Raw genomic sequence first — 27004 nt, forward strand, 5'->3', positions numbered from 1 at the left:
CTGACCAGAGATTGAACTGCAACTTTGACATATCTGGAAGACGCTCTAATCTACTCAGCTGCCTGGCAAGGGTCTATTATATTATCTGAGCCTTTAACATGATAACCATTTCAAGATCAAGTGTAAATAACAGAATAGAGTATGGATTCAAGTTCATAATGAAGCCTGGCTGCAGTTTTGAGCACAGGAGGCATTCAGGACATATATTTTGACAACACACAATCAGCAGCGGAGAATGCACTGTTAATTATAATTTTGAGGGTTAAGTGCCATTATTCTGGTTTTACATAAGAGATTAAGGTCATGAAGCTAAATAGTGACAAAGCCAAGATTTGAACCCAGTTCTATGTATATAAATCTAAACCCAGCTTTTGAGCATATGTACTGCCTTCAGCAGAGCTGTGGTCTCAGAATCATCTGGAAGTCCACCATGTAATTATTTTAAGTCAGATTTATTTATTATTTTTTAAAAATATATTTCATTGATTTTTTAGAGAGGAAGGGAGGGGGATAGAGAGTTAGAAACATCAATGAGAAACATCGATGAGAGAGAAACATCAGCTGCCTCCTACACACTCCCTACTGGGGATGTGCCCGCAACCAAGGTACATGCCCTGGACCCGAATCAAACCTGGGACCGTTGAGTCCTCAGGCTGACGCTCTATCCACTGAGCCAAACTGGTTAGGGCTTTAAATCAGATTTAATACCCTGGAATCAGGTCACTTCTATACTTTGGGTTATTAAAAAACAGAAAACTGTTAACCAGTGGTTCTTTTAGCAGTGGCATGGTGGTGGAGGTGAAGGAGCTCAAAAAGAAATTTTTGAATAGGTAATACATATAATAAAATTCAAAGAACACAAGTAAAGTTTTCCCCAATCTCTATTTCCCTTTATTAAGGCAGCCTCTATCAATCATTTCTTGTGTATTCTAAGGATTTTCTATAAAAACATATACACTTTGTGTGTGCACATAACATGAATTAAAAACAGACACAAGCCTGGCTGGGGTGGCTTAGTGCTGGAGCATTAATCTATGAACCAGGAGGCTCCATTTACCATTCAGAGCAGATGCCCGAGTTGTGGGCTTGAACCCGTGTGGGGAGTGTAGGAGGCAGTCGATTTGATGACATCATTGATGTTTCTCTCTCCCTTCATCCCTGAAATCAATAAAAATATATTTAAGAGAAAATGGCCACAAATTCCACGCTTCTCATGGAATAGTGGAATCAATTTTCCCTTTCCCTGAATCTGGAAGGTCCCCGTAACTGGCTTTGACCAACAGATCACAGAAGTGACAACCCATGTGGAACCCAGTTGCCATGTCATGAGAATCTCAACCAGTATGAAAAGGCCCCACATCAAAAGAACTAAGGCACTTCAGTTTACAGCTCCAGCTTAACTTCCAGGCAGTAGCCAAGGCCAACTGCCAAGCAAACTGAAACCTCCAGATGGCTGTATCCCTACCCAAGCCCATGTGGACCACCACCACCCAACAGAACCCAATAAACCCACATGATTTTTTTTTTTTAAATATTTTATTGATTTTTTACAGAGAGGGAGAGGGATAAGAGTTAGAAACATTGACAAGAGAGAAACATCGATCAGCTGCCTCCTGCACACCCCCTACTCGGGATGTGCCCCCAACCAAGGTACACGCCCTTGACCAGAATCGAAGTTGGGACCTTTCAGTCCACAGGCCAACACTGTATCCACTGAGCCAAACAGGTTAGGGCAAACCCACATGATTTTAAAAATATCTATTTTTACTGACTTTTAGAGACAAAGGAGAGGGAGAAACATCGATTGTCTTCCTCTTGCATATACACTCCTGCACCTTTCCGTGCATGGGACAAGCCCAACCAAGCCACACCAGCCGAGGCTCAACCCATAGAATTTAATACTTGTTTGTACTAGTACATTTTAAGGTGGTTCTGTTGCAGTGATACACTAAACAAAGCTTAAAGGTCATACATTGTAGAGCTATTCCATTGTTCAATAGCCATAAGCTACATTCCCTTTTGCAATTTTACTATCTACATATAGCTAGTGGATAGCTAGAACATTTTTGCCATTGCAAATTTTTATTATATAGTGCTGTTCTAGAGCAGGGAGCAGGCAAAATTTCTGTAGACGGACAAATGACATTTTAGGCTTGTGGACCATATGGTCTGTCAGAAAAAGCAGCCACAGATAAATGGTCAATAAATGAGTAACTGTTAACATTAAAATTGGAATATATAATTTTTACGTCACAAAATATTTTGATTACACTGGAATTGCTTAGAGTTTTAATTTTAAAAACTAGATTGCCCTCATTGATTATGCCAATTTACACAACAAACGAGTGCCTGTTGCCCCATTCCTTTGATCATCGCTATCCAGCGCTGTTCGAAAATCTGATTGCTTTAACTGAGGTTAATCATCATCCTTCAACTGTTTATTTTGTCCATTTATCTACTGGGTTGTTGAGCTTTCGCTTTATAGAAACTGGATTAAAGAATAATTAATCTTTGGCAAACACCTACCCACAAACCTATTCTTGTATGGTGCTTTTCCACACACAATCTTTAAAATCTAGTCACATCTTTCCCTTTTATGTATTCGATTTGCTTTTCTTAGAAGGCAAGCTAATACACAATTGTAAGAAAAAAACTGCTTATTTTTCTTACAACTTGTTTCAGGATCTATTCTGGACTTATCTGTTCCATTCATTGATATTCATGTGCCAATACCACCTCTCTTTATTCTTGCAGTTTTCACATGGGGAAGGGCTACTTTTCCTTTGACTCATTTTCCACAATATTATTTTTCCAAATGCATGTTAGAATCAACTTGACTAGTTCCAAAAATACTCGTTACTTTTATTCAGTCCTTAAATATCTTAGTTTTCTCTGGGAGAATTATGCTGAGATTTCTTGGACATGGTATAGCTTACCATTTAAGATTTCATTGATCATTATTTTAATGTTTTATTCATATGTAACTTATACATGTCTCCATAACTATTCCAAGTTTTATTTTCCTCTCAGTTTATCTTCAAACTGCTTACTTGCTAGTTGAATGAACTATTTCTAGTTGACACTCATAACATTTAGGAAAATTCACCATCTACAAGGGATGTTTACCTTTCCCCCCCCGACTTATACATTTAGTTTCTTGTCTTGATTGTCTTTGAACAAAGCTTTTTTAAAATTAGGAACACTTCTAGAATTTCCCTATTAATCATTACAGGCTTTTGGGGGAAGATAGGATAGGAATCTTGACTCTTAGCAACTTTAGCAAACACCATGTTAGCATTATAGGGAGATCATGTAATTTTTGAGATTAATTGCAAATATCCTCAATGTATTCTTAAATAATCTAGAAATGGCTTGTGTTATATTACATAATGGTTTGTTTGTAATGTGTACCTATTAAAGTTTTTTATCCCTTAATCTGGCAGGTATATATGTGAAACTAAAAAGGGAACCCAACTTCACTCCTATCCTCTTCAATACTAATAAAATTAAGTCCTTAAGGAATAGGAAGTGATAAGCCCTACCATAGGGTAAGAATAGGGATGGGGATGTGTGACCATTCAGACTCCCCAGAGGGACATTTTTAAAAACCTGAGACTCATGGGTATGTGGCTCATGGATGGTATGTACGAGAAAAAGAATAAAGTAGATGCGGAATCCTTTTAAAGGCTAAAGGGTATATCTGTATACGTTCTGTGTATGTTAAGAGCAAAAGGAATTGTCCTCAAAGCTGCAGCAAGAGTGGCTAAGATGCTAATGGCCTGAAAAAAAGTATTTGGCATCTATAATAGGTGTAAAGACACCAGAGGACAGACATTTCAGTAGACACTGAAAGATGCTAGTCTGAATGAGTTGATGACAACAAAGACAAGTAGATATTTATGAGAGTTAGTTGTAAAGACTTGGGAGCACTATACATGAAAGCCCTAAACCAACTGCCATCTTTGGGGAGAATCACTGAACACCACATTAGTTCCTGGGTCCACTAACTGTGTTACTTTGTGGGGCTGTTGAGAAGATTAAGGGATGTGCAGAATGAATTTATTAGCAGTTCTGGAACATAGTCATGTACAGCAAATGTTGTCAATATTCTATGTTGTCACACATCCTGAAGAATATTTACATAAAAAATCCTAAAATGACAAAACCATAGTTTCAAAGATTATTCATTTTTATAGAGCCCCAGAGTGAACACGTTAAAATTATCCATTTAAATCTGGTTCTAAGTTTTATCTTGGCATCTCCTGCAGTTATAACTTATACACAAAGATGTTTCACAAATTTTCCTAACTATGAAGACATTTACAGGTTATCCCTCTGAAAAAAAAACACAAGCCCACATATTTTAGTTAATGGATGTATCAAATTTGAACAAATCCTCTGCAAACCCATTATTTTCATTAAGTACTTTTTGAAGCTTAATTTAGTTTCAAATATTTGTACACTATATTCTATCTTTTATTGTCCACTAGCAAATGATATGGAAATCTGACACCTTTGTTTTCAAGATTTTTGTTTCAAAAAACTTTTTTTAAAAATATATATTTTATTGATTTTTTACAGAGAGGAAGGGAAAGGGATAGAGTTAGAAACATTGATGAGAGAGGAACATCGATCAGCTGCCTCCTGCACACTTCCTACTGGGGGTATACCCGCAGCCAAGGTACATGCCCTTGACCGGAATCGAACCCGGGACCCTTCAGTCCGCAGGCCGACGCTCTATCCATTGAGCCAAACTGGTCAGGGGTCAAAAAACTTTTAAAGAAAACTAGCAATCTCATTACTTTTACTTGAGTATTATTGAAAAACAGGATATTTTTATGGCCTTACTCTAGGGTACATTATAACACATAAATATTAACATTACCAGCTGAGGCTCTTTAGTTAGCTGTCAGTAGAACTGAGGCCGCTTAGATATATGGGAGTGAGATAAACCAAGACTAAAAGAAACCAGTGTGACCAGAAGGAAAACGGAAGGTGGTAGATGGGTGAGAAAGTTATGGGCTAGGTTTGACAGGCCATGTTAAGGTAAGTAGGGACAGTGTCTGGTTCATCACTTATCCCCACTATCTAGCATAGGATTCAGTTGATAAAAGCCACAAAAGGGTAAGAGTTAAATGACCAGTCTTCTGACAAGATGATTAATTATCATAGGTTATTGTCTCTTCCTCAATCGCCCCATGTAGCTATTATACAAAAATGAGGGGGTTTAGGGATCTGAGAAATTTAATATGAAGAGTCCCGTGAAGAAACAGATTATGATTGGGTGCTACAGGGGCAAGAAATGGAAGCCCAGTGTGGAAAAGGATAGAATGCCATGGGAGTAATAGAATAGGCTGGGACAGAACTTTTCTATTCTGTCCTTTCCTTCTTTTGTTCATTGCCTCATGTCCAACGCATCACTGCCTGGGATGGCCAGCATATTACATTTGTTAATCCCTTTGAGCTCTTCTCTAGAGAGTCACAACTAAAGAGGACAAAAAGTTCTATCGGCCACACTGGTAAAGCCAGGATTCTAACTCAAGAAGCTCTGTTTCTTGAGGGCATCTCCATTCTCCTTTAACTCATTAGGATACTAAGGCCTGGGCTTGGCTCCTCCCTTTGACCAGCAGCTGATAAAAAAATTCCCCTCCTCTACTGTGAGTTTGTAGGGTAAAAACTATTAGTCACTTGGGGTCAACAGCATCCACTATAAAAGGCAATAGGCTCACTGTTCCAGATGAAAGAATAATCAAAGACAATGGGACAAAATGCACTGAATATTAAAAAATGAAATGATATAGAATATAGGAAGCAATGAACTATGGATCCTGGTATACATATATATTAGTAAACATATATATTTCATAGTTCTGCCATGAGCACCCAGATCTTGGTTCCTTAATACTATTAAATAATAAAGGAAGTAGGGCCCATTAAATAAATGGTTGACTCTGGGATTGAGATAGGAACTATATAAGATGAGCCTGGAGCATTTTATAGTGCCATAATGTGAGAAGTCCTTAAAAAAATAATAATAACCCCACAATGATGGGGCATATTGATGGGACACAGGAGTGAACTGAAAGAGCTCCCAATGGTCAAAGCTGGAACAATCTGAACAAAAAAAAAAATATTATTGGATTATTTCCCCAAGTATACAGTAAATATCTATAAGTCCACAGTGATATAAATAAGTTGAATAAATGGAGGAGAAAAAGACCAGTTTATTTCTGAAAAATTCCAAGGAGAGCAAAACTTCCCTCTCCTTAAGTATAGGCTGCACACGGTGACTTTCATGGCAGAGTGCAGTACTGGATAGAGAGGAGGAATTTTACAATGGACAAAACTGGCAAATAAGACCCAAGCCAGGTGATCAAGGCTAAGATCAACAGTAATAAATCACCCCATGGCCAGTGTGGCTTGGTTGGTTAAGTGTTGTCCAATGTACCAAGAGGTCTCCGATTCAAGTCCTAGCAGGGCACATGCCTGAGCTGCAGGTTCAAGGCAGCCCATTGAGCTTCTCTCTCTCTCTCTCTCTCTCAAAAAACATACTGAAATCATTTTTCTAAATAGTAATAAATCATGCTGATATTATGTATTCTTGATTATGTGATGAGAATGGCACTTTACCTCCGTGGTCTTCCTCAAAATCCCTTAACCCCAACCTAATAATGAGAAAAACTCAATCCTAACTGAAGGACTTTCTACAAAATACCTGACTCAAAACTCAGGGTCATCAAAAAACAAGGAAAGTCTAAGAAGCTGTCACAGCAAAGAGGTACCTACAGAGACATGATGACTAACTGTATCTTCAATGGGATCCTGGAACAGAAAAAGGACATTAGATGAAAACTAAGGAAATCAGAATAAAGTATGGACTTTAGTTAATACTGTATCCATTAGTCCATTGTGACAAATGTACTATACTATTGTAAAATAGTAAAGATTAGGGGAAACTGGATGAGAGGTAGATGGGAATTCTTCATACTACTGTCACAACTTTTCTGTAACTAATCTAAATTAAAATAAATTTCAAGGTCCATTTTACCACCTCCTTCTCAGGTAATAAAGCAGTATAGAACATTCTCACACCCCAAAGGCCCTTTACTGGGGAACTGGGAGGGGCAAAGTAAGAGGGGCCCCTTTAAACAAGGCCTTAAGATATTCAATGGACAAATATATGACCCACCAAGTTGGTTCGTTAAAATAGCAATAAAGAGAAAGATATTTTTAAGCAGACAGTCTAAGTATTATAACTGATTAAGTCAGTGAAATTGTTTCCCAAGAGAATATTGACAGGCCCATTAACGGGAAGCTATTTTTAAAGCCCCAATTAAGCAGCAAGATTAACAGGAGTCACTGTCACTTTTTAAAGTTCTTAATTAATTGCTCTTATAAGGTTTTCTCCTTTGTGTAAATGCCCAGGCATTGAGCCTCCTTTTAGTGTCCCTTTGGAGCCTGTAGAATGTATTCCTCTGAAATTTTGTTTTCCTGATTAAAATTTGAGGCACAATCAGAAATGTCAATGCAAAAGTCCATTGAGTTATTTCAACCCTGAAAGGAAAATAAATTATTGACAAGGTGCAGGACAGCATTCAATGCTTGGGGCCCCCTAGTCATCGTGCTTTAGTTTTTCCTTTTAATCTATATATGTAAAAGCCTAAGCTGTTCGATCGTCCAACTGGTAGCTATGACATGCACTGACCACCAGGGGGTAGATGCTCAATGCAGGAGCTGCCAAGCTGTGGTATGTAACCTGAGAACCATGCTCTCACAATCCAGGACCCCCTCAGGAGGTGTCGGAGAGCCGGTTTCAGCCTGATCCCCGCAGGCCAGGCCGAGGGACCCTACCAATGCACAAATCTGTACACCAGGCCTCTAGTATGATATATTAAACTTGAAACTTGAGCAAGGCAACAAAGAGGGACACTTGTCTTTACTAACTGCTACCTATGGCAGGAGGTGGCAGCTTGAATAATTACAGACCAGTAAACCTGCCAGTCCAATTTCAGTTTCCACTGCAGCATGGGAAAAAAGATGATAGGGAAAAAGAAGGAATGAATAAAAAGCTACTTTGAAATGTTTTACTTCATCTTAGGCTCACCAGGAAATAAAGAAAATCAAGTCAACAAGGAGTAATGGGTGACTAACTTCACTTATTAAGTAGGAAATCCCATAAAATTATCTTAATGTGCATGATTAAGTCATTGAAACCTCTTAGGTATTAAATACAAGCACAAATACCAAGTAAATTATCCCTTTTCAAGTACCAACACAGGGGCCTCTTTTTGCACCTGGGTAGCGTTACCATGGTCAGGACAATCTGGATGCTCAGAGGAACCGAGATCCCATATTTTAAACCCTGGCTATTCATGATATATAAATATTTCCCCTTTCCATAGAAGCCATTTCTTCCTTTTTTTGGGTTGATCTTCACTGGAGGACATTTTTCCCCATTAATTTTAGAGAGCGTGTAAGGGAGGGGGAATGGAAGAGAGGAGAAAGAAAAACATTGATGTGAGAGAGCCACATCAATTGGTTGCCTCCCGAGCCCCAACCGGGACAGGGAACCTGCAATCCAGGTATGTGCCCTTGACCGGAATCAAACCTGAGACCCTTCTGGTCAAAAGCAGGCACCCTAACCAAGAACCATGCGGGCCAGGGATCTTCTTTTTTTAAAAAATATATTTTATTGATTTTTTACAGAGAGGAAGGGAGAGGGATAGAGAGTTACAAACACCGATGAGAGAGAAGAATCGATCAGCTGCCCCCCCCCCCCCTCCCGGATGTGCCTGCAACCAAGGTACATGCCCCTTGACTGGAATCGAACCTGGGCTCCATCCACTGAGCCAAACCGGTTAGGGTGGGATCTTTTTTAAATCCTCACCTGAGGACATGCTTAGAGATTGGGGGGGGGGCTATTAATCGGTTGCTTTCCTTATGGGCTTTCTCCCCGCCACAACCCAGTTATGTACCTGATCAGGAATTGAGCCAGCAAACTTTCAGTCCATGGCATGATGCTCCAACTAAGCCACTCCGGCCAGGCGAAGCCATTTATTTCTATTTCACTATGAAGGACCGAGGCTGTGATCAGGCGCTGCTGGAATTCAAGACTGCTGCTCTTAGGACCTCTTCCTTAGGTGTCCATTAAAAGAGGAGAACTATTGAAGTCACCTTAGTCCTCTAAAAGATGAAGGCTGTATGGTAAAGGTTTGCTATAATGCAAAAGTATTAACAATATGGAATTTTTCATACATTGGTATTAACCCTGACCCTGTCAAGTCTCAAGGCCTGAATTTCATTCTCTAGAAGAGGGGTTAGTGAACTGTAACTTGTAGGCCAATTCTAGCCTACCATCTGTTTAAATGTTTTTATTGGTTTTTAGAGAGGGAGAGAGAAATATCCACCAGTTGCTTCCCAGATGTACCCTGACAGGGGGATCAAATCAGCAACCTGGGTATATGCCCTGACCAGGAATCGAACCAATGACCAATTGAGCCACACTGGTCAGGGCTTGCCATCTGTTTTTGAAAGACCCTTGAGCTTAAAATGGTTGGGGGCAAATTTTTTGTTGCAACACTACAAATGTTACGAAATTCTCATGTCAATGCCCATAAAGTTTTACTGGAACATAGTAATGCTCACTTATTGCTATGTTGTCTATGGCTGCTTTTACACCACAACTGCAGGGGTGAGTAGTTACAACAGAGATTATGTGGTGTGCAAGCCTAAAATATTATCCTGCCCTTTACAGGAAGTTTGCCAACCCTCCTTTAGAACATCGCATAATAAAACTTTTTGCATTGGTGGAATTATTCTGAACTGTCCAATGGTAGTCACTAGATACTGACATGGAAAAACTGATTTTACTTAATCGTTTGTCAATTTAAATAGCCATATGTATTGCATAGCAGAGCTCTAGAAAATGAGAGTTTAGTTTTCTACCTGAATAGAAAACCTCACTTCTGTTTTTCCTTTGCTCTCACACTACCACCACTGTCAACACTTCTGACACCAGCTTGGTTTTCCCAAACCAAGCAAATCTGGGTCACCAGCTGGGTTTCCTACAATTTAACTCAATTCTGACACTATCTACACCTAGAAACCATCAGATATCACAGGTTAAGGGCACATTCCCCAAGACTGTGCCGTGCCCCTCCCACCTCCAAATTATAAGTCCAGTTATAATTCTGACTAATAGGTGTTTCTCGTGACCATCCCCCAATAGAAGAATTTCCTATCACCTGGGAAATTCCATGGGCTTTAGGAGCTCTGGTCAGGAACCAAAATTTTAAAAAGCTGAATATTAAAAACAAGATGCTCTTAGTGCTCTTATCACTTAGGAAATTACAAGTGTTTTAAGAGCTCTGGGGCAGGAACCAGGGGCAGAGACCAATATATATCTATCTTTCTATTATTTCATACCACCCATCTGAGCTGAAGCAAGTTAATTAGGACCTACATGACAAAAGGATTACATACACATTTGAGGTTCCGATGGAGACAGGTTTCTCTGGTGAAGGCACCTAGAATTCAGAGAAAAGGAATGACAGGCTGTCCTTAACAGGGGTCCTTTTCTAACAGAAAAAAATTGTTTGGCCCCACTGGCGTGTCTCAGTGGTTGAGCAGCGAGCTATGAACCAGGAGGTCAGGGTTCAATTCCTGGTCAGGGCACACGCCTGGGTTGCAGGCTCGATCCCCAGTATAGGGCATGCAGGAGGCAGCCCATTAATGATTCTGTCTCATCATTGATGTTTCTATCTCTCCCTTCCTCTCTGAAATCAGTAAAAATATATTTTAAAAAAACTGTTCGCACCCAGACTAGGACTAACTCCACAGGAGGAGTTATTCCACTCTCAGAGGTGCAAAACACTGCCCAAAGGTACTCGGCCACAACACCAAAACAGTGCTTGGAGCCAGACCTCATTAAAGGCAGCGCCTGCTCTTCCAACAGTGTAACACCATCCAAGGCATCACACTAGCCTGGATAGCTGACAACCGCTGGATAATTCCTGAAACAGCTTTTGTTATTTGTTTCAGATACCCTGGCACCCCAGGCAGAAGATATGGATACAAGTATCCCCATGAATTAAATGTTGGCTACAAAACAGAGGCCTGGAAGCACTGATTGAAGACCATGCTGCCAAATCCTTTAAATGAATAGGAAACAAGAATCCCTTTGCCATGCCTTCAGTCATTTTATCCAACATTCAGAGAGTTTCTGCCATGTGCCAGGCACTGAGCTTGGGTTCTTACAGTGAACAAGGTAAGATACAGTTTCCTTTCCCTTATGGAATGTGCAATCTCCCTATAAATTCCTCAGATGGAATGATACAGATAATCTCAAAGATGCTACATGCCTTCAGACCACAACTATCAAAATCCTACTCAGGCTGAATATGTTGGGGACACATATGGGTGCCTTTGCCTCCCAATGTTTTCTGATGGACACCAACTAACAAAAGGCCCAACACATAGGCAATATTGGGATGAACAGGGACATTTACCTGAAAATTCCATACAGACTGTCCACCTGTCACTAATTTCCTCTATTCAGGAGGGCCAAGGATGCCCGACTTTCAAGTCATCCTAGAAAGAAAAAAATTTCACTGATTAAAACAGCAGCTCCTAAGGCTACACTTCTGTAGATGTAAATAGAATGCCACCTGCTATTTATAATTTACTATATTTTTTATATTCACAGGAATTATTTTACTTCCCATTATTTGCCTTTTTCTTTCCCATGTTACCATTAAAACTAACCATTCCTCAAGCCCTCTAAATATCACTAGTTTTAAGACCCCATATATAAAAGGCATATTCACAACGAACATCTTAAGTATTAAAAAAGCATTCAGCTAAGGGAATCCTTTTAAGGGGAAGCCAATTGATAGAATAAAACTAGCTTTGATAAGTAACTCCGCCATCTCCCCAACATTCTCACCAGTTCCTCCTATGGAAACTAGGAAGTCACTTTTCACAGAAGCAGCAACTACGTCAGCTCTAATGGATAATCCCCTGCATCACCCTGAGTGAAAAGTGTTTGCCTAGAACTGAGAATGATCTCTTCTCAGAAAATTAGCATTCCAAAACAAAATCATTACCAAGGGGGCTCAAGATTTACTGTTCCAAAAAGGCAACTCTGTTCACCCCTGAAATAAGAAACTACAAATATCTGGGCAGCCTAAACCAGTAATTATTACGGTTGTAGCTAGGCCAAGTGTCTAGAGCCCCTTAATTGCTATTTTTATATTTTATTAATGAAGTAGAGAAGAGTGCCCATAATTTTAAAGCAAATTCACATCAACATTTTTTTATAAGGCATTCTCATACAAAAGTACAGCTATGAAATCCCTCTACAAAGGGATCATCCTGACTAGCTTTGTATGGTGGGGGAGTGGGAGCCATGAAATTTTATTTCAGAGAAATTAGCAAAAATCCCATGTACTTCCTGCCTGTATAAGGCCTCCTGAGTACTTGGTAGCCTAACTTTTCTCTCTACTTATACATCCCTTCATGGCTTGATTACCTTTTTTTCTGTTTCCAATGTGTGATTCAAGTGACCTCATACTAGCCAAACCTGTTGGACCAGAACCACTTAGAAAGGTCTGGATTTTTAGGTTTCTCCCTGCAAAGTCATGCTCTTACAGATTGGATAAGCACATATGCTGGCATCCTGGTATTAGTTAACAACCGAGTTGGCATGAACCAGGCCCAGAATGCCAACCAGCTATGGGCTGCTGTTCTTCCAGCAGTGTAACACTTGCCTAGGTATAAGGCAACCTAGGCAGCTGCCTACAGCTGGGGCCAAGGGTAGGTGAACGGAATTGTACTCACCTGACGCTGCATCTGTCCAAAGTCCACCGCAATCAAAGCACTCCAGGTTAGTCAGCCAATAGTTAGTGAGCACTTGTGTGGGGTTCAAGACCCCAGGTCCCCAAACCCCATAACTATGTGAGGCCTGAGCTACAGAAACAGTAACAGGCAATAGAACAATTTTCCCTTGGCTAACGTTATTTTCACATGTTACTGTTACTTATGTCCCTCAGCAGTTCAACAGGATCAAATCAATAGCCTAGTCAATAAGTATCAGGAAGCTTAACAGCCAATAAACAGCTGGCAAGTAACTTAAAAGTCTCTACCTCAGTTTTCTCATTTGTAAAATAGGAATGTTTTTAATAGTACTCTGTATGCAAGGTGGATGGGAGACTTAATGGAATATAAATTATGCGCATAGGATAATATCTGGTATAGAACAGGCACTCAATAAACACTTGCTGTTATCAGGAGTTACGTTACAGTCAAGGAGATGATGGATACAAGTGAGTAGAAGGGAAAAGTTACCCTGGGAGGGGAAATTGGAAGGCAGTACTTCAGAAAAGTAATTGGTCTCAGTACTGGATGTGAAAGGAACTTGAGACAGGTTGACATTCCTGCCAAAGATCCTCCACTATTGGTTGAAAACAACCAAGATGTGTGCAAGAATGCTAATAAACATTCCCACCCAACTCACCCTTATAATTTACCTTTATTTCAGGTAAGTGTATCTAAGACCATACCTTTTCCCAGCCATCTCTAATTTCATTCCTAACCGCCTCCAAATGATTTAGAGCAAAATGATTTACAGGGGGCTTACTGTCTAGGTCAAAAAACTAATCCCGAGAAATGCCAGAAGTGAGAACCAAGATGGCGGCATAGGTTAACGCCGGAGTTTGCTGCTTTGAACAACTACTTCAAAAGTGAAACCAAAAAACGGAAGGGACATCACCCAGAACCACAGGAACGCTGGCTGAGTGGAAGTCCTACAACTAGGAGGAAAGAGAAACACATACGGACACTCAGAGGAGGCGCAGTGCTGAAGTCAAATTCTGAGGTGCGGAGTTCGCGGAGCGGGCTGGCGGCGGAGGGCGCGGTTGGCGTTTTCAATCGGGAGGGAGTCGCAGACTCTGAGCTCCAGATCCGGGCGAGTCTTTAGGGACCCAGACTCAAACGGGAGAAGCGGGACTGTCTGGCTTCGGTCAGAGAGAGTGCAGCTTTCTCTCTGAGCTTTGCGGCGGGTGCTGGGACTCAGAGAGGCAGAGCCCCTGGGGACAGGACTGAGAGCCGCCATAACTGCTCTCTCCTGCCCACCCTGTTGATCCTGTGCGACCCGCCCCGCTTAAGCCCTGCACACAGGCATTTGCCGGATAGCCTCAGGCAAACGCCAGATTAGCACCTCCCTAGAGGACAGAAGTTCTCTCACTGCTGACACAGCTGATTCTCATAGCCACTTGGCCTGGAGGTCAAACCCTCCCTGGAATTAGCTACAACAATCAAGATTTAACTATAAGACTGCGAACAAAGACCACTAGGGGGTGCACCAAGGAAGCATAACAAAATGCGGAGACAAAGAAACAGGACAAAATTGTCAATGGAAGATATAGAGTTCAGAACCACACTTTTAAGGTCTCTCAAGAACTGTTTAGAAGCCGCCGATAAACTTAATGAGATCTACAAGAAAACTAATAAGACCCTCGATCTTATATTGGGGAACCAACTAGAAATTAAGCATACACGGACTGAAATAACGAATATTATACAGACTCCCGACAGCAGACCAGAGGAGCGCAAGAATCAAGTCAATGATTTGAAATGCGAGGAAGCAAAAAACACCCAACCGGAAAAGCAAAATGAAAAAAGAATCCAAAAATGCGAGGATAGTGTAAGGAGCCTCTGGGACAGCTTCAAGCGTACCAACATCAGAATTATAGGGGTGCCAGAAGATGAGAGAGAGCAAGATATTGAAAACCTATTTGAAGAAATAATGACAGAAAACTTCCCCCACCTGGTGAAAGAAATGGACTTACAGGTCCAAGAAGCGCGGAGAACCCCAAACAAAAGGAATCCAAAGAGGACCACACCAAGACACATCATAATTAAAATGCCAAGAGCAAAAGATAAAGAGAGAATCTTAAAAACAGCAAGAGAAAGAAACTCAGTTACCTACAAGGGAATACCCATACGACTGTCAGCTGATTTCTCAACAGAAACTTTGCAGGCCAGAAGGGAGTGGCAAGAAATATTCAAAGTGATGAATACCAAGAACCTACAACCAAGATTACTTTATCCAGCAAAGCTATCATTCAGAATTGAAGGTCAGACAAAGAGCTTCACAGATAAGGAAAAGCTAAAGGAGTTCATCACCACCAAACCAGGATTATATGAAATGCTGAAAGGTATCCTTTAAGAAGGGGAAGAGGAAGAAAAAGGTAAAGATACAAATTATGAACAACAAATATGCATCAATCAACAAGTGAATCTAAGAATCAAGTGAATAAATAATCTGATGAACAGAATGAACTGTTGATTATAATAGAATCAGGGACATAGAAAGGGAATGGACTGACTATTCTTGGGGGGGAAAGGGGTGTGGGAGATGCGGGAAGAGACTGGACAAAAATCGTGCACCTATGGATGAGGACACTGGGTGGGGAGTGAGGGCGGAGGGTGGGGTGGGAACTGGGAGGAGGGGAGTTATGGGGGGAAAAAAAAGAGGAACAAATGTAATAATCTGAACAATAAAGATTTAAAAAAAAAAAAAAAAAAAAAAGAAATGCCAGAAGTAAGCAATTGGAAGGAAGGGGTAGAATTCTAGAGAGCACTCTGGGCCACATTATCCACAGTCCATGCAGTAGCCTTGGGAAGCAGGTATCAAGGTCTGTATTTGTACCACTTGTGCTGATGTGTTAAGAGCACTGGATTTTAGATCAAGAGATCTGGATTTGAATCTTAATCATATATACCACTCACAGAGTGCCACGTCATGTTATCTCTCTGGGCCTCCTTTCCTCTTCTGTAGAAATCCATGGAGATTATGTGACAGGGTTGTAAAAAAAAAAAAAAAAAAAAAAAAAAAAAAAAAAAAAAAAACTAATCCCTTTGGGGCCTTGGGTTAAAGGAACTGCCGGAACTCCACCGGCCACGTGTTCCTCACAACCTTACCCAAGCCCCTGGCCCTCGTGCCTGGAGAGCTAGGCTCTCCACGACCAGCTCTATGTGACTCTGCAGGGACAAGAGGGATGGTAGGAAACAAGGGGCGACCCTAGGGCTATGAACTCCCAGAGTCTTTTCAAGATGCCCTCCAAATCCGGGGTCAGGAGGAAACGAACCCCAGTTTCGCCTCGTGCCTTGAAAGAAGCCTTCCCACCGCTGCCTCTTGTCCCGGCAGGTAAACCTCCAAGGCCTCCCCCCACTTGGTCCTTACTCACCGCGTGCCCGGAGCTCGGAGCTCGGCCGGGACACTCCAGCCCCCGCAGGGGCCGTGGAGGAAAAGGAAGCCGGGAGCCGAGGAGAGCCCCGCCCCGGAGAGGCGGGGCGGGGCCCCAGTGGGCGAGGCCTGAAGTCCCGCCCAGGAAAGACCGAATTGGAAAAATGCGAATGCCGAGGCATAGATGAGCATACTCCTTATTGGACTTAGACCCCCGAAGAGAAAGGGTAGGAATTCTAACAAGGGCTGCATTTATTTGACTCTCATCCCCTCTGTTACTTATGGCTTGAAGGGGCGCTGGGTTTGGAGTTGCCAAGGAGAAAACCTGGTGTGTCCTGGTGCAGCCGTGTGCCCTGCCTACCCACGCTGAGCGCCCCCGCGATGCCGGTTCTTACACGTATGGCGCCTTTCCTTTCCTGCAGGCTCAACCCACGCCTTTCCCATCTCCCACGCAGATCCTCTTTCTGTCTTTCTCCAGCAGCGCTCTCGCTCGGCTAATGGCTCGCCCACCCACAAAGGTCACCTTGGTTTTCAGAATCTCTCCAGGAGGTTTTCGGGTAGATTATGCTTGTCACTCACTCCTACAGCCTAACCCTGCGGGACTACATGCTGGTGCCTGCAGTGGGATCCTTAGTCGAGCGGCAGCAGCTAAAGAGCACCGGCTTTCCCTGCCAGACTTGCACCGTGGCACACTCAGCCAGAGAGGCCAGATTGCTCACCAAATTACCAGCATTTCCTTTGAACGTTAAAACTTCCTTCCCCATCTAGCTGAAGTCAGTATGATTCTATCCTGCTGAACAGCTGGTGAAGCTGGAGCCCAGAGGGGCAAGGGCTCAGCAGCAGTAATTCCTAAATCCATTCCCCAAATTCTGGAGCCCCTTTCTCGCTGTCCCGCCCCCTCCATCTCCTATTCTACAGGCTTTGCTGATCTATCTCGGTGCCAGGTGAGCCACTGTCCTTGGCATCTGCCAACATGTTTTACTATCTTTTCTCAGCTTTTTCATAATGAAAAAAAATGTGCTTCCTGTGCACACAGACCTCTGCTGAGAAAGCCCAGAACCCTAAATTGATTTTACAAGAGACCCTAGGCCAGGAGGCCAGAGAGCCACTAGAGAAGTGGCAAGCACAGATCCTCTCCAGTTTTGATGGGAGTTGGACACAGGCTGTGGTTGGAAAAAGGCTTACATAAATACAGTAATTAAAAAAGTCACATGAGCTGTGCTGGCTTGGTAGGCAGGAGCTCTGCTTTGCAGTTAAATAGGAATGTGGCTGAAGACTGCTGCCATAATCAATGCCAGCATCCGACTGTCACAGTGTGTTCATAAAGGAGGGTTATGAGAGCTATAAAACTGGGCAGATTGGGTGGGTAATTGTCCTTCGGAGCTCGGCTAAAGGAGAAATTATGTTGGCATCTCATATATTTTGCTTTCATTCCTTCCAAACACACAAAATGGAGAAGGCAGAGCTATCCTGAGGATTCATGAAAAGGAAAGATGAGGTTTATGTGTGTGCATGCATGTGTGCTTTAAAGAGACAGGAACTAATTGAGGCTAGGGAGAAACTAAGGCCTCAGTTAGAAGGACCAATGACCTGGTGACAACTAGATTCACAGATTAGTCCAGGTAGAAGGCAGGATTGTGTTGAGGGAAGGCCAGCCTTTATGAGTAAGGCTGAGCTGTAGACCATGTTCTCATGTTATATTAAAAAGATGGATACATTTTTTAGGGATAGGCCATGCAGTGTCCTTAGTGGAAAACCTAGATTATGATTTTTTCATTTCCTAGTTTTAAAAAAAGATTTTTCTTACTCAACCATGTATATATATATTTAATTGATTTCAGAGAGGAAGGGAGAGGGAGAGAGAGAGATAGAAACATCAGTGATGAGAGAATCACTGATCGGCTGCCTCCTGCATGCCCCCTACAGGGGATCGAACCAGCAACACAGGTATGTGTCCTTGACCGGAATCAAACGCAGGACCTTTCAGTCCACAGGCTGACGTTCTTGCCACTGAGCCAAACTGGCTAGGGCTCTTATTCAAACTTCTTAACCTCCATCCTTTAAATTCTGAATTCATTTTGGTGAGTTGATTTATATGGTCTTTTACCTATAATATTAACTACTTTTTTACTTGTTTCTTATTCTTGAAGACAAGATTGTTACAAATAATAACAAAAAGGAAAAGGAAAAATTCCAGAAAAAAGTGCAACCAGATAAAAGGCAAAGGATTAGGGTAGGCCCTTAGTTCTGAGTTTGACTTCATAATGGAAAGGTTGGCTCCAAGAGACACTAGGTCCCCAACCTGCTTTCCTACTTTTCACTTTCTCCTCCATTTTATCCTCTTCTTGCTTCCTTCCTTGATGCCTTTTGTTCTTTTTAAAAAAATATATATGTTATTTATTTCAGAGAGGAAGGGAGAGGAAGAGAGAGATATAAACATCAATGATGAGAGAGAATCATTGATTGGCTGCCTCCTCCATGCCCCAAACTGGGGATCAAGCCCACAACCCGGGCATGTGCCCTGACTGGGAATTGAACTGTGACCTCCTGGTTGTGACCTCCTATGAAGGTTGCTGCTCAACCACTGAGCCACACCAGCTGGGCCCTTTTGTTCTTAAGACTGTCCTTTTCCTCTCCTTCCTGAACAGGAACCACCAGTAGAGAAATATTTAATAATTGTTCAGTCACACTCAATCAACAGTTTTTAAGTAATCATTTGTGTGGGTATCACAAACAGATGTAAAGGGGTAGATTGTGCATTTCCTATACTTTCCCTCCCTCATGATTGACTCCCTCATAATTATTTGGTTCAACATTTATAGTGTACCTACTGTGTAAAAGGTATATAAACCTGAAAGAGCCTGAGGCTCTTCATTCCCTCCAATGGTTGAAATTAAATTATTAATATAATGCCCTCCATATAAACAAGTACAGCTCTTTACAAGATAGGCAATGTGGTACAAAGAATAGTTGCAGGGCATCCTGGGATTCTAAACTCCCTCTATAGCATTTAGGGAAACATCATGGTGACATCAGCTAGAGCAAAACCAATTCCCAACCTTCTTGATGTTGAGCAAGTTCCAAGACTTGGCTTCCTCCTCACATGCCTCCAATCACCCCTTCATTTGGTTTCTAGACTCAGTTAGTCTATTTCTATACCCCTCATTTTCTCACCATCCCCAGCTCCACAGTGTCCAAATTGGCCCTCTATTACTGAAACCATTTGCTGGAAATTCATTAGCTGAACACATGGGAAATTACAGAGGAGATTTCACTTGTCACTTAGGCTCAAATATAGAAAGTAATTTTTAAAGGACACTGGCGAGAGGCTATATTTATCTTGCTTGTTTGTGCTGAGTTGTATCTTACTGTCTTTCATTCTCTTTCTGGCTAACTCACTTCTTCCTTGCTTGTTTTTAAAATAAATATTCACCTTTTAACCTTTGTCTCAGGTTCTCTTATCTTGCTTTATAGAACTTGAGACACTAGGCACTAGGAGGGATACAGTAATGAATTAGACAGACATGGTCCTTACCATGATGGAAATTACAGTCTGATGAGGCAGGTGAACATCAGGTAGCGTGAATTCAGATTTGATAACAGGAATGCCTTAACAGAGTTAATTGCACCTTTCTGATGCTAATTTACCCTGCAGTAAATGGTCATGAAAAAATAGCCAGAATCTTAGCATGTTTGTGGGGTTAGGTAATAAACAAAATATATTCCAAGAATGCAAGGAAACCAAGACCCAGATTTCTGTGTGATATATACAAGTCTCCTGCGTGGGAAGAACATGGATTTGGGAGTCAGATGTGGATCTGATTCTAACTTCATCACTTACATATTAGCTGTTTGACTTTAGGCAGGTAACCTGAGGGGGAATGGAAACCTGACCACCTGGTCCGTGGGCCAATGCTCAACCACGGAGCCACACCAGCCAGACCAGAATCCTTTTTTCTAAAAGTATCTGTTTGGACTGAGCTTAGGCAGGCATATCTTGAATTCAAGAATAAACCTGCCAACCTCTTCATGTCCCATTTAGCCTAGGGAATCTTTATGAGAGGAATTGCTAAATTCTTTTTCTTTCCAAGCCAGACATGCTCTGGGGAGATGAATGCTGCCAAGAAGGCTCATTGCTCACAAGAAAAGGAAAAATGGCAGCTGCCATTTCAGGCACTTAATAAGTACACTAAATTGAGAAGCTGCTGATTTGCTTTACCTGGTTCCTCCTTCCGGATAAAGAAGAAATCTCTTCAATCAGGGGTTCTTTGAAGATGAAATGGAAGGCTAAGCTTCAACTGCAGAAAGTGGCAGAGGCAACATTCAAAGGAATAAGCCAGCTCAGCTAGCTCAGCGGTCAGCACCAGGATTCCTGGATTCCCAACCTCCTCTCCACCCCTAGGAAATTTCAGGTTGCCTTTGTTCTGCAGAGTTCTTTTCAAAGGGGATGAGTTCAGTTGTCCTTTAATTCCTTCACCATCCTCTTCCTTTCTTTTTTAAGACAATTTTTAAAAAATATATTTTTCATTGATTTTTAAAATAATAATCTCACTTTACAGATGAGTAAAACTGAGGCTCAGAGAGGTTACATGCCTGACTTATAGTAACATAGCTAGCCAGCAAGCAACAAAGCCAGGTCTTCTCATTATAACTCTAGTCTCTCTGCACTGCCTTGCTCTGCATTTAAATATAATATGTATGTGACATCATAATATGGCATGTGATATATGATATGGGATATAGAAGACATACATACTATATTTGGTGAATTATGACATTCATTTTTCTCACTCAGTAAATATGTATTACACATCTATTATGTGCTTATCATTATTCCAGGTGCTGGGGATAGGGCAGTGACAAAAATAGACAAAAACACAAATTATTGCCTTCATGGAGCTTATTACATTCTAGTGGGGGATAGAGACATAAGATAATTATGTAAACTATTTTATTATGTATGTTATCATAAGGGCTAAGAATAAAAATAAAGTAGAGAAAAGGATAGGCAGATGTGGCAGTTGCAGTTTAAGGGTGCAGGAGGATCAAGGAAAGCTACACGGAAAAGGCAACATGTGAATAAAGACCTGAAGGAGATAAGGGAGTGATAAGTAGAGGGGTAGCTGGGAGGGGGCAGCAGCAGAGAGAAATGCATATTCAAAAGTCCTGAGGCAAGAGTGAGCCTAGGGTGAGGCTAAGCTGGGGAGAGAATGGGATGGTAAAAGATGAGGTTAAAGAGGCTGAGAGGTTGGGATGCAGATGCCAGATCTCCTAAGGGAATGAAGTGATATAATGCAGATGATATGCCATGATGTAATAATACCATGACAGTTTATTATGTTTTTCCATAACAAATTACCCCCAAACTTTAAACATTTATCTCACCCAGTTCCTGAGAGTCAGGAACTGAGAGCAGCTCAGCTGAGCTGACTCAGGGTCACTCAAGAGGTTGCAGTCAGGCTGCCTGCTAGAGCTTCAACCATGTGAAGGCTCGCCTGAGGCTCTGCTTCCCAGCTCATTCATGTGGCTGTTGACAGAGGCCCTCACTTCTTTACCACATGAGCCTCTCCAAAGGAGTTTCATGACATGGCAACTGCCTTCCCCCAGAGCAAGTGATGTGTGTGTGTGTGTGTGTGTGTGTGTGTGTGTGTGTGAGAGAGAGAGAGAGAGAGAGAGAGAGAGAGAGAGAGAGAGAAGAAAGCCAGTGTCTTTTATAATCTAATCTTGGAAGTTACATACCATTACATCTGTCATATTCTATTGGTCACACAGATAAACCCTTGTACTATGTGGGAGGGGACCCTTTTTGTGAACAAGAAGCATCCTGCCTAGTCTAAAAAAAAATGATGACAGGGAACAGAGCATTTGTTCTGTCTCTGAGACCCACTACTGGTTCTGTCCAGAGATAAAGACATGGCTCTCCTGAGACCTAAGCAGGCCTCTTGCTCAAGTCCGGCAAGGCTCCCCCTTGGTTTTGCAACCAGAGTCATCCAATTTCCTAAGTTGAGCAGCAGATGGCATCACAGCCTCAGGAGCAAGCAGCTGAGGCTGCTGGCAAGAGCAGCAGCCCTATTAGCAACTGAGGCTTGTGCTGGGCATCAGGGAGCTCCTGGGTGGTGGGAGCCTCCCTGGCTCCCAGCTCAGGGAACTTTCTGCGCTGTGCTTGCAGATTGGGTATCTCAGAGAGCAGAGCCTGGAGCCCCAGTTAGGAAACAGATGACAAACACAGGGTCTTTTCTATGATCTTTTCTGAGAAAGATGAAAATCAGAGATTGCCGTACCCAGAGCAACTGTTTTTTCATCACTGCCTGTCCTTTACTCACAAGGGTCTGATGGAGTATATCCTGGTTTAGAGGCTGGCAGGTCCCCTGCAGAAGCCTCCTGGGGTGACTAGATGGCACCAGAGACAATTTTTGGCATCAGAGGGCTCTGAAAACCATCTAGGGAATTCCTCTTTTTTTTTTTCTTTTCCCCTCCAGTGACCCAGAAGAGGAGCTATACCCAGATCCGTCTCCCAGCAACACAGGCAGGGTTCAGTCCTGCAGACCTATTTGTGCCTCAGTCTCCTTCCCTCTCCTTGTATTTCTGACTCCTGCTCTCTGTTCTACCTTTTCTCTCTCCTTCCTTTTTCCTCTGTCATCTCTGTCCATTTATGTCTTTCCCTCTGTGGATCTCTCTTTCTCTGCCCCAGAGAAAAGAAGAAAGCTAGTTACCATACTGCCTTGGCTGTAGCACCATTGCCTATCTTTAAGGACTCGGACCCTTCCCACTAGGCCTGCCTTCCCACCCTTATTCCCTTCCTTCCTGCTGCTGCTGCTTGATGGTTAGTCCCAAGGAGACCTGGACAAAGGGAGGAGGTCTAGAGGTCACTGAGAAAATATACTGGAGTCTGTGCTCCTTGCTTTGTAGCTATGGAAAGGAAAGCCTGCAGGGGCTTCTTGGTATGAATTAGATTCACTGAACCTCTGGCTCACTACGCACCCATCTTTGCCCCTAGAATGTGAGCTTGAAAGCAGGATTCTTTCTACCTCATTCACTGCTGCATTTACAGTCTCTAGTACTCAATAAATATTTGTGTGTTTTTATTTTTGTTTATTGATTTTAGAGAGAGACAGAGGAAGAGAGAAAAAAGAAAGAGGGAGAGAGAAACACTGATTTGTTGTTCTACTTATTTATGCATTCATTGGTTGCTTCTTGTATGTGCCCTGACCGGAGATGGAATTAGCAACCTTGACATAGTGGGACAACTCTCTAACCATCAGAACTACCTGGCCAGGGCCTTAATAAATGTTTGTTAAAAATAATGAGAGGACGGATGGAAGAATGAATGCTGAGCTCTGCATTAGGCACTGGAGTACAAACATTAGCGGTACCATCCCAATCCATAAGGAGAGAGGGACACTCAGAAAAGCAATCACCTATCAGCCAGCATAGTGACTATGAGGATGGTAGTTGTAGAAGCTGCAGTGGGTGCCTGAGTCTGCACTGTGAAGACAGGGAAGGCGTTGTTCACTCACTACTTTAACAATTATTCATGGAGAACCCACCAGTACTAGACTCTGGGTTATAGTGGGAAATAAGGTAGGCTTCCAGTTGGGTGTGGGAGTAAATAAAAAGGTAGTAACAAAGAAGATAAATGCTGTCCTGGGGAAATAATAGACAGTGGACGCAGAAAGCAGAGGCAGCTCGCCCAGTATGGGGGATTCTGGAAGGTACAGTGGTGAGGTGAGTTTAGGCTGAGATCTGCCTGAAAGGTTAGTAGGAGTCAGCTGGGGAAAAAGGCAGGAAAGAGAGTTCCAGGCTAAGGGAACAGCATGTAAGGTCAAGAGAGAATGGCAAGTTTCAAGGAATTGAGTAACAGTTGAGCGAGAGGAGTGGGGTAGGAGAACTGCCAAAGCCAGGTTAAAAAATTATGCTTTTACCTTGATGGCTTGGGAAACCATTGACATTTTTTTTTAAATATATTTTATTGATCTTTTACAGAGAGGAAGGGAGAGAGATAGAGAGCCAGAAACATCGATCAGCTGCCTCCTGCACATCTCCCACTGGGGATGTGCCCGCAACCAAGGTACATGCCCCTGACCGGAATCAAACCTGGGACCCTTCAATCCGCAGGCCAATGCTCCATCCACTGAGCCAAACTGGTTTCGGCACCATTGACAAATTTTAAGAAGGGAAGTGATAAGATCAAATTTGCATTTTATTTTATTTATATTTAAAATGTTTTTATTGATTTTTAGAGAGAAAGGGAGAAAGAGATAGAAACATCAATGAGAGCAAAACAGATTGGCTGCCTCCTGCACATGCCCCACTAGGGATCAATCCCACAACCAGGCATGTGTCCTGACTGGGAATCAACCTGGTGATCCTTTGGTGCAGGGGACCATACCCAACCAACTGAGCCACACTGGCCAGGCACATTTGCATTTGAGAAAAATTACTCTGGGTACAGTGTCGGAAATGGATGGTGTAGGGCCAGAGTGGCATTCTAGAGACCAGTGAGGGAGTAGTTCGGGCAAGAAATGGTGGCCTGAATGATAATATCGGTGGGGCTAGAAGTCATGTTTGAGTCAAGACTGAGGATAATTAGTTTTCCTGTTGAAAAACTTGGGGGAGAGAGGATGCTGGCATTCCAGAGAGAGAAAATGCATACCCAAAGATTTCAAGAACTTGGCATGTTCTGGGAAGCATATGTAGTTATGTATTTTTAGCTTGTAGAGAGGGCAGAGGGGTAGTCGTGGGAGATGAAGTAGGGAGGAGCTAACCTTTGCTGATGAGCCTTCTAATCCCAGGGTGAGACCAGACCTCTTTTGTTAGAGTTGGGAGGACAGGGGAAATCATCCTCTACAGACACCTGAATTATCTGGAGGGTTTCCAGAGGGTTCTGGTCCATCCAGGCATTTTCTGATCAAATACATAACCTGAAAGACAAAGGCAAATAGTATCCAAGGAAGTGAAGGTGGATGTGGGAACTGGAGGAAGCAAGTGGACCAAGAGAGGGAGTGGGGAGATGGGAAGAGACTGCCTGCTAAGCACAGAGAGGTGAGCAAGGCTGAGTGAGATGGGTCCCATCAGAACCTGGAAATTCCTCCTCCAGAATTGTCCAGTCTCTTCACTCACTCTTCTTTGTTCTGTCTCCAGACCTCAAAGGCCTCCTACAGTTATCTAATTTTTTTCCCCAAAAGAGAAAACAACTAGTGTAATGTTTAAGAAAATGGGCTCTGCTTCTTTCTTGATTTGTAACTTAGAGCAAATCACTTACTGGAGTTATTTTCCTCACCTGTGAAATAGGGACAGTAATAATGTCTTACCTCATAAGTGCTGAAAGGTTGAAATGAGGTAATGTGAACAGAAAGTTTACTTAGTGAAGGCTCTTAATAAATCTTTGCTGTTATTAAGATTTTGCTATGAGCCAAATGGGGTGGTGGGGGTGAGGGTGGGGTAAGGTGAGGGGAGAGAGAGAGAGAGGGAGGGGTGAGGGAGGAAGAGAGAGAGAGGGGAGACAGAGAGGGGAGAGAGAGAGAAAGAAAGGGATGTAAATGAGGAAGGCTGAGTGGAAGGGGAGTGAGTTCCAACCTATGCAGAATTCTTCAATGGCTTCCATGGCCTATGGGGCAAAATCTTTCACAAAGTCTGGTTCCTGCCCCTGTTCTGCTTCATCTGCCACTGCTCCCAACCTCACTTTACAGACTAAACATGACATTACCATCTGTGATTTCAAGAGCATGCAGGTTCTTCACACCTTACATGAGCTGCTCTTGTGGAGACAAAAAAGTACCCTGCCTTCATATCAAATATCAGGAAGCTTTCAGAGACATGGAGCAGATGTTGGGAAGAGGCTCAGGGTGAGTACATTGTGAGGGGGATAGGGGACAAAAGGGGAGAGAGCGGAGAAAGGTAGCATGGCTCAAATAAATGGCATTTGACATAGCACAGTAGCTCCTCAATTAAAATCGTTTCGTCATAACATTGATGAGATGCCATAGGAACTTAACTCTTGTTTATATCAATTACCCTATGGTAAACTTGGTTTTATTATTCATCGTTTTGCCAGAAGTCACAGAACCTATCAGCAGGCCAATGGACATGCTTGTTTGGATAGTGAGGCTAAGACTGAAGGAGAGGCAGAAAAGGGGAAAATGTTTAGGGGAGTCCCAGCATCTATCTGGCCTTTTACACCCTCCCTTGTTTTCTTTCTCCTTCCTTTAGGGTCCAAGTTCCCTGGAAGGGAAATGCAAGCCTGGGAGTATTGCCTAGAGACTTATTTGTTCCTTTTAGGAGCTAAGGCCCTATGATACAAAGGTCCCATTACTATGCAACATGGTGTGGAAAGTGACTTATAAAGACTTGTGCTGGAGGGTTGTGGGAGCCTACAGGTGCATGTAGCTAACCTGGTCTGCTATGCCACAGGGGCTGCTGTGAGGATTATAGGAGTTAATACATGGAAGCACTTAACGCAGTGCCTGGCAGAGAGAGCTCTCATCACTATTATCCTAGCGTGGGCAGGGCCTATTTCTCCGAGGAAGTCTGGTTACCTTCATTGGATTGTGCTCTCTTAGAAGAAAAGGGTTATTATCTATCTTGTTTTCTGTTATATAGACAATAGCATATCATACTGCTTGGCATAAAATCACTACACATTTGTTGGATAGATGGATTAATAAATTCCCATTTTCCCAATAAAGAAACCAAGGCTGAGAGTTTAGGGGATTAAAACTATCCAGCTAAGTTAGTGGCAGAGCAGGAACTGATATCGAA

At 42.4% G+C, this 27004-nt stretch overlaps 1 protein-coding gene and 1 non-coding gene across 10 annotated transcripts in view; both read right to left on the minus strand.

Annotated features, from left to right (window-relative positions):
- MATR3 (matrin 3) overlaps window positions 1-16370 on the minus strand; it is a 53668-nt gene extending 37298 nt beyond the window's left edge. For 3 of the 9 annotated variants that reach the window (XM_036312496.1, XM_036312497.1, XM_036312489.1), the window contains exons 1-3: window positions 11508-11589; window positions 10483-10526; window positions 8976-9215 (exon numbers count right to left, since the gene is read on the minus strand). Coding sequence is in view for 2 of the 9 variants with exons in the window: in XM_036312501.1 (XP_036168394.1) it covers window positions 10483-10526; window positions 11508-11520 (57 nt within the window). In the remaining 7 variants the exon portion in view is untranslated. Of the gene's footprint in view, window positions 1-8975; window positions 9216-10482; window positions 10527-11507; window positions 11590-12837; window positions 12850-16247 lie in introns of those variants that run through there. The other 6 variants (XM_036312501.1, XM_036312499.1, XM_036312500.1 and 3 more) reach the window with 6 other exon arrangements.
- LOC118659446 lies at window positions 10806-11006 on the minus strand. Its single transcript, XR_004968564.1, has one exon. It is a non-coding gene; the product is annotated as a small nucleolar RNA SNORA74 (small nucleolar RNA).
- Window positions 16371-27004: the final 10634 nt, after the last annotated feature.

The sequence above is a fragment of the Myotis myotis genome, unplaced genomic scaffold, assembly GCF_014108235.1.
Source record: "Myotis myotis isolate mMyoMyo1 unplaced genomic scaffold, mMyoMyo1.p scaffold_m19_p_6, whole genome shotgun sequence".
NCBI lineage: Eukaryota > Metazoa > Chordata > Mammalia > Chiroptera > Vespertilionidae > Myotis > Myotis myotis.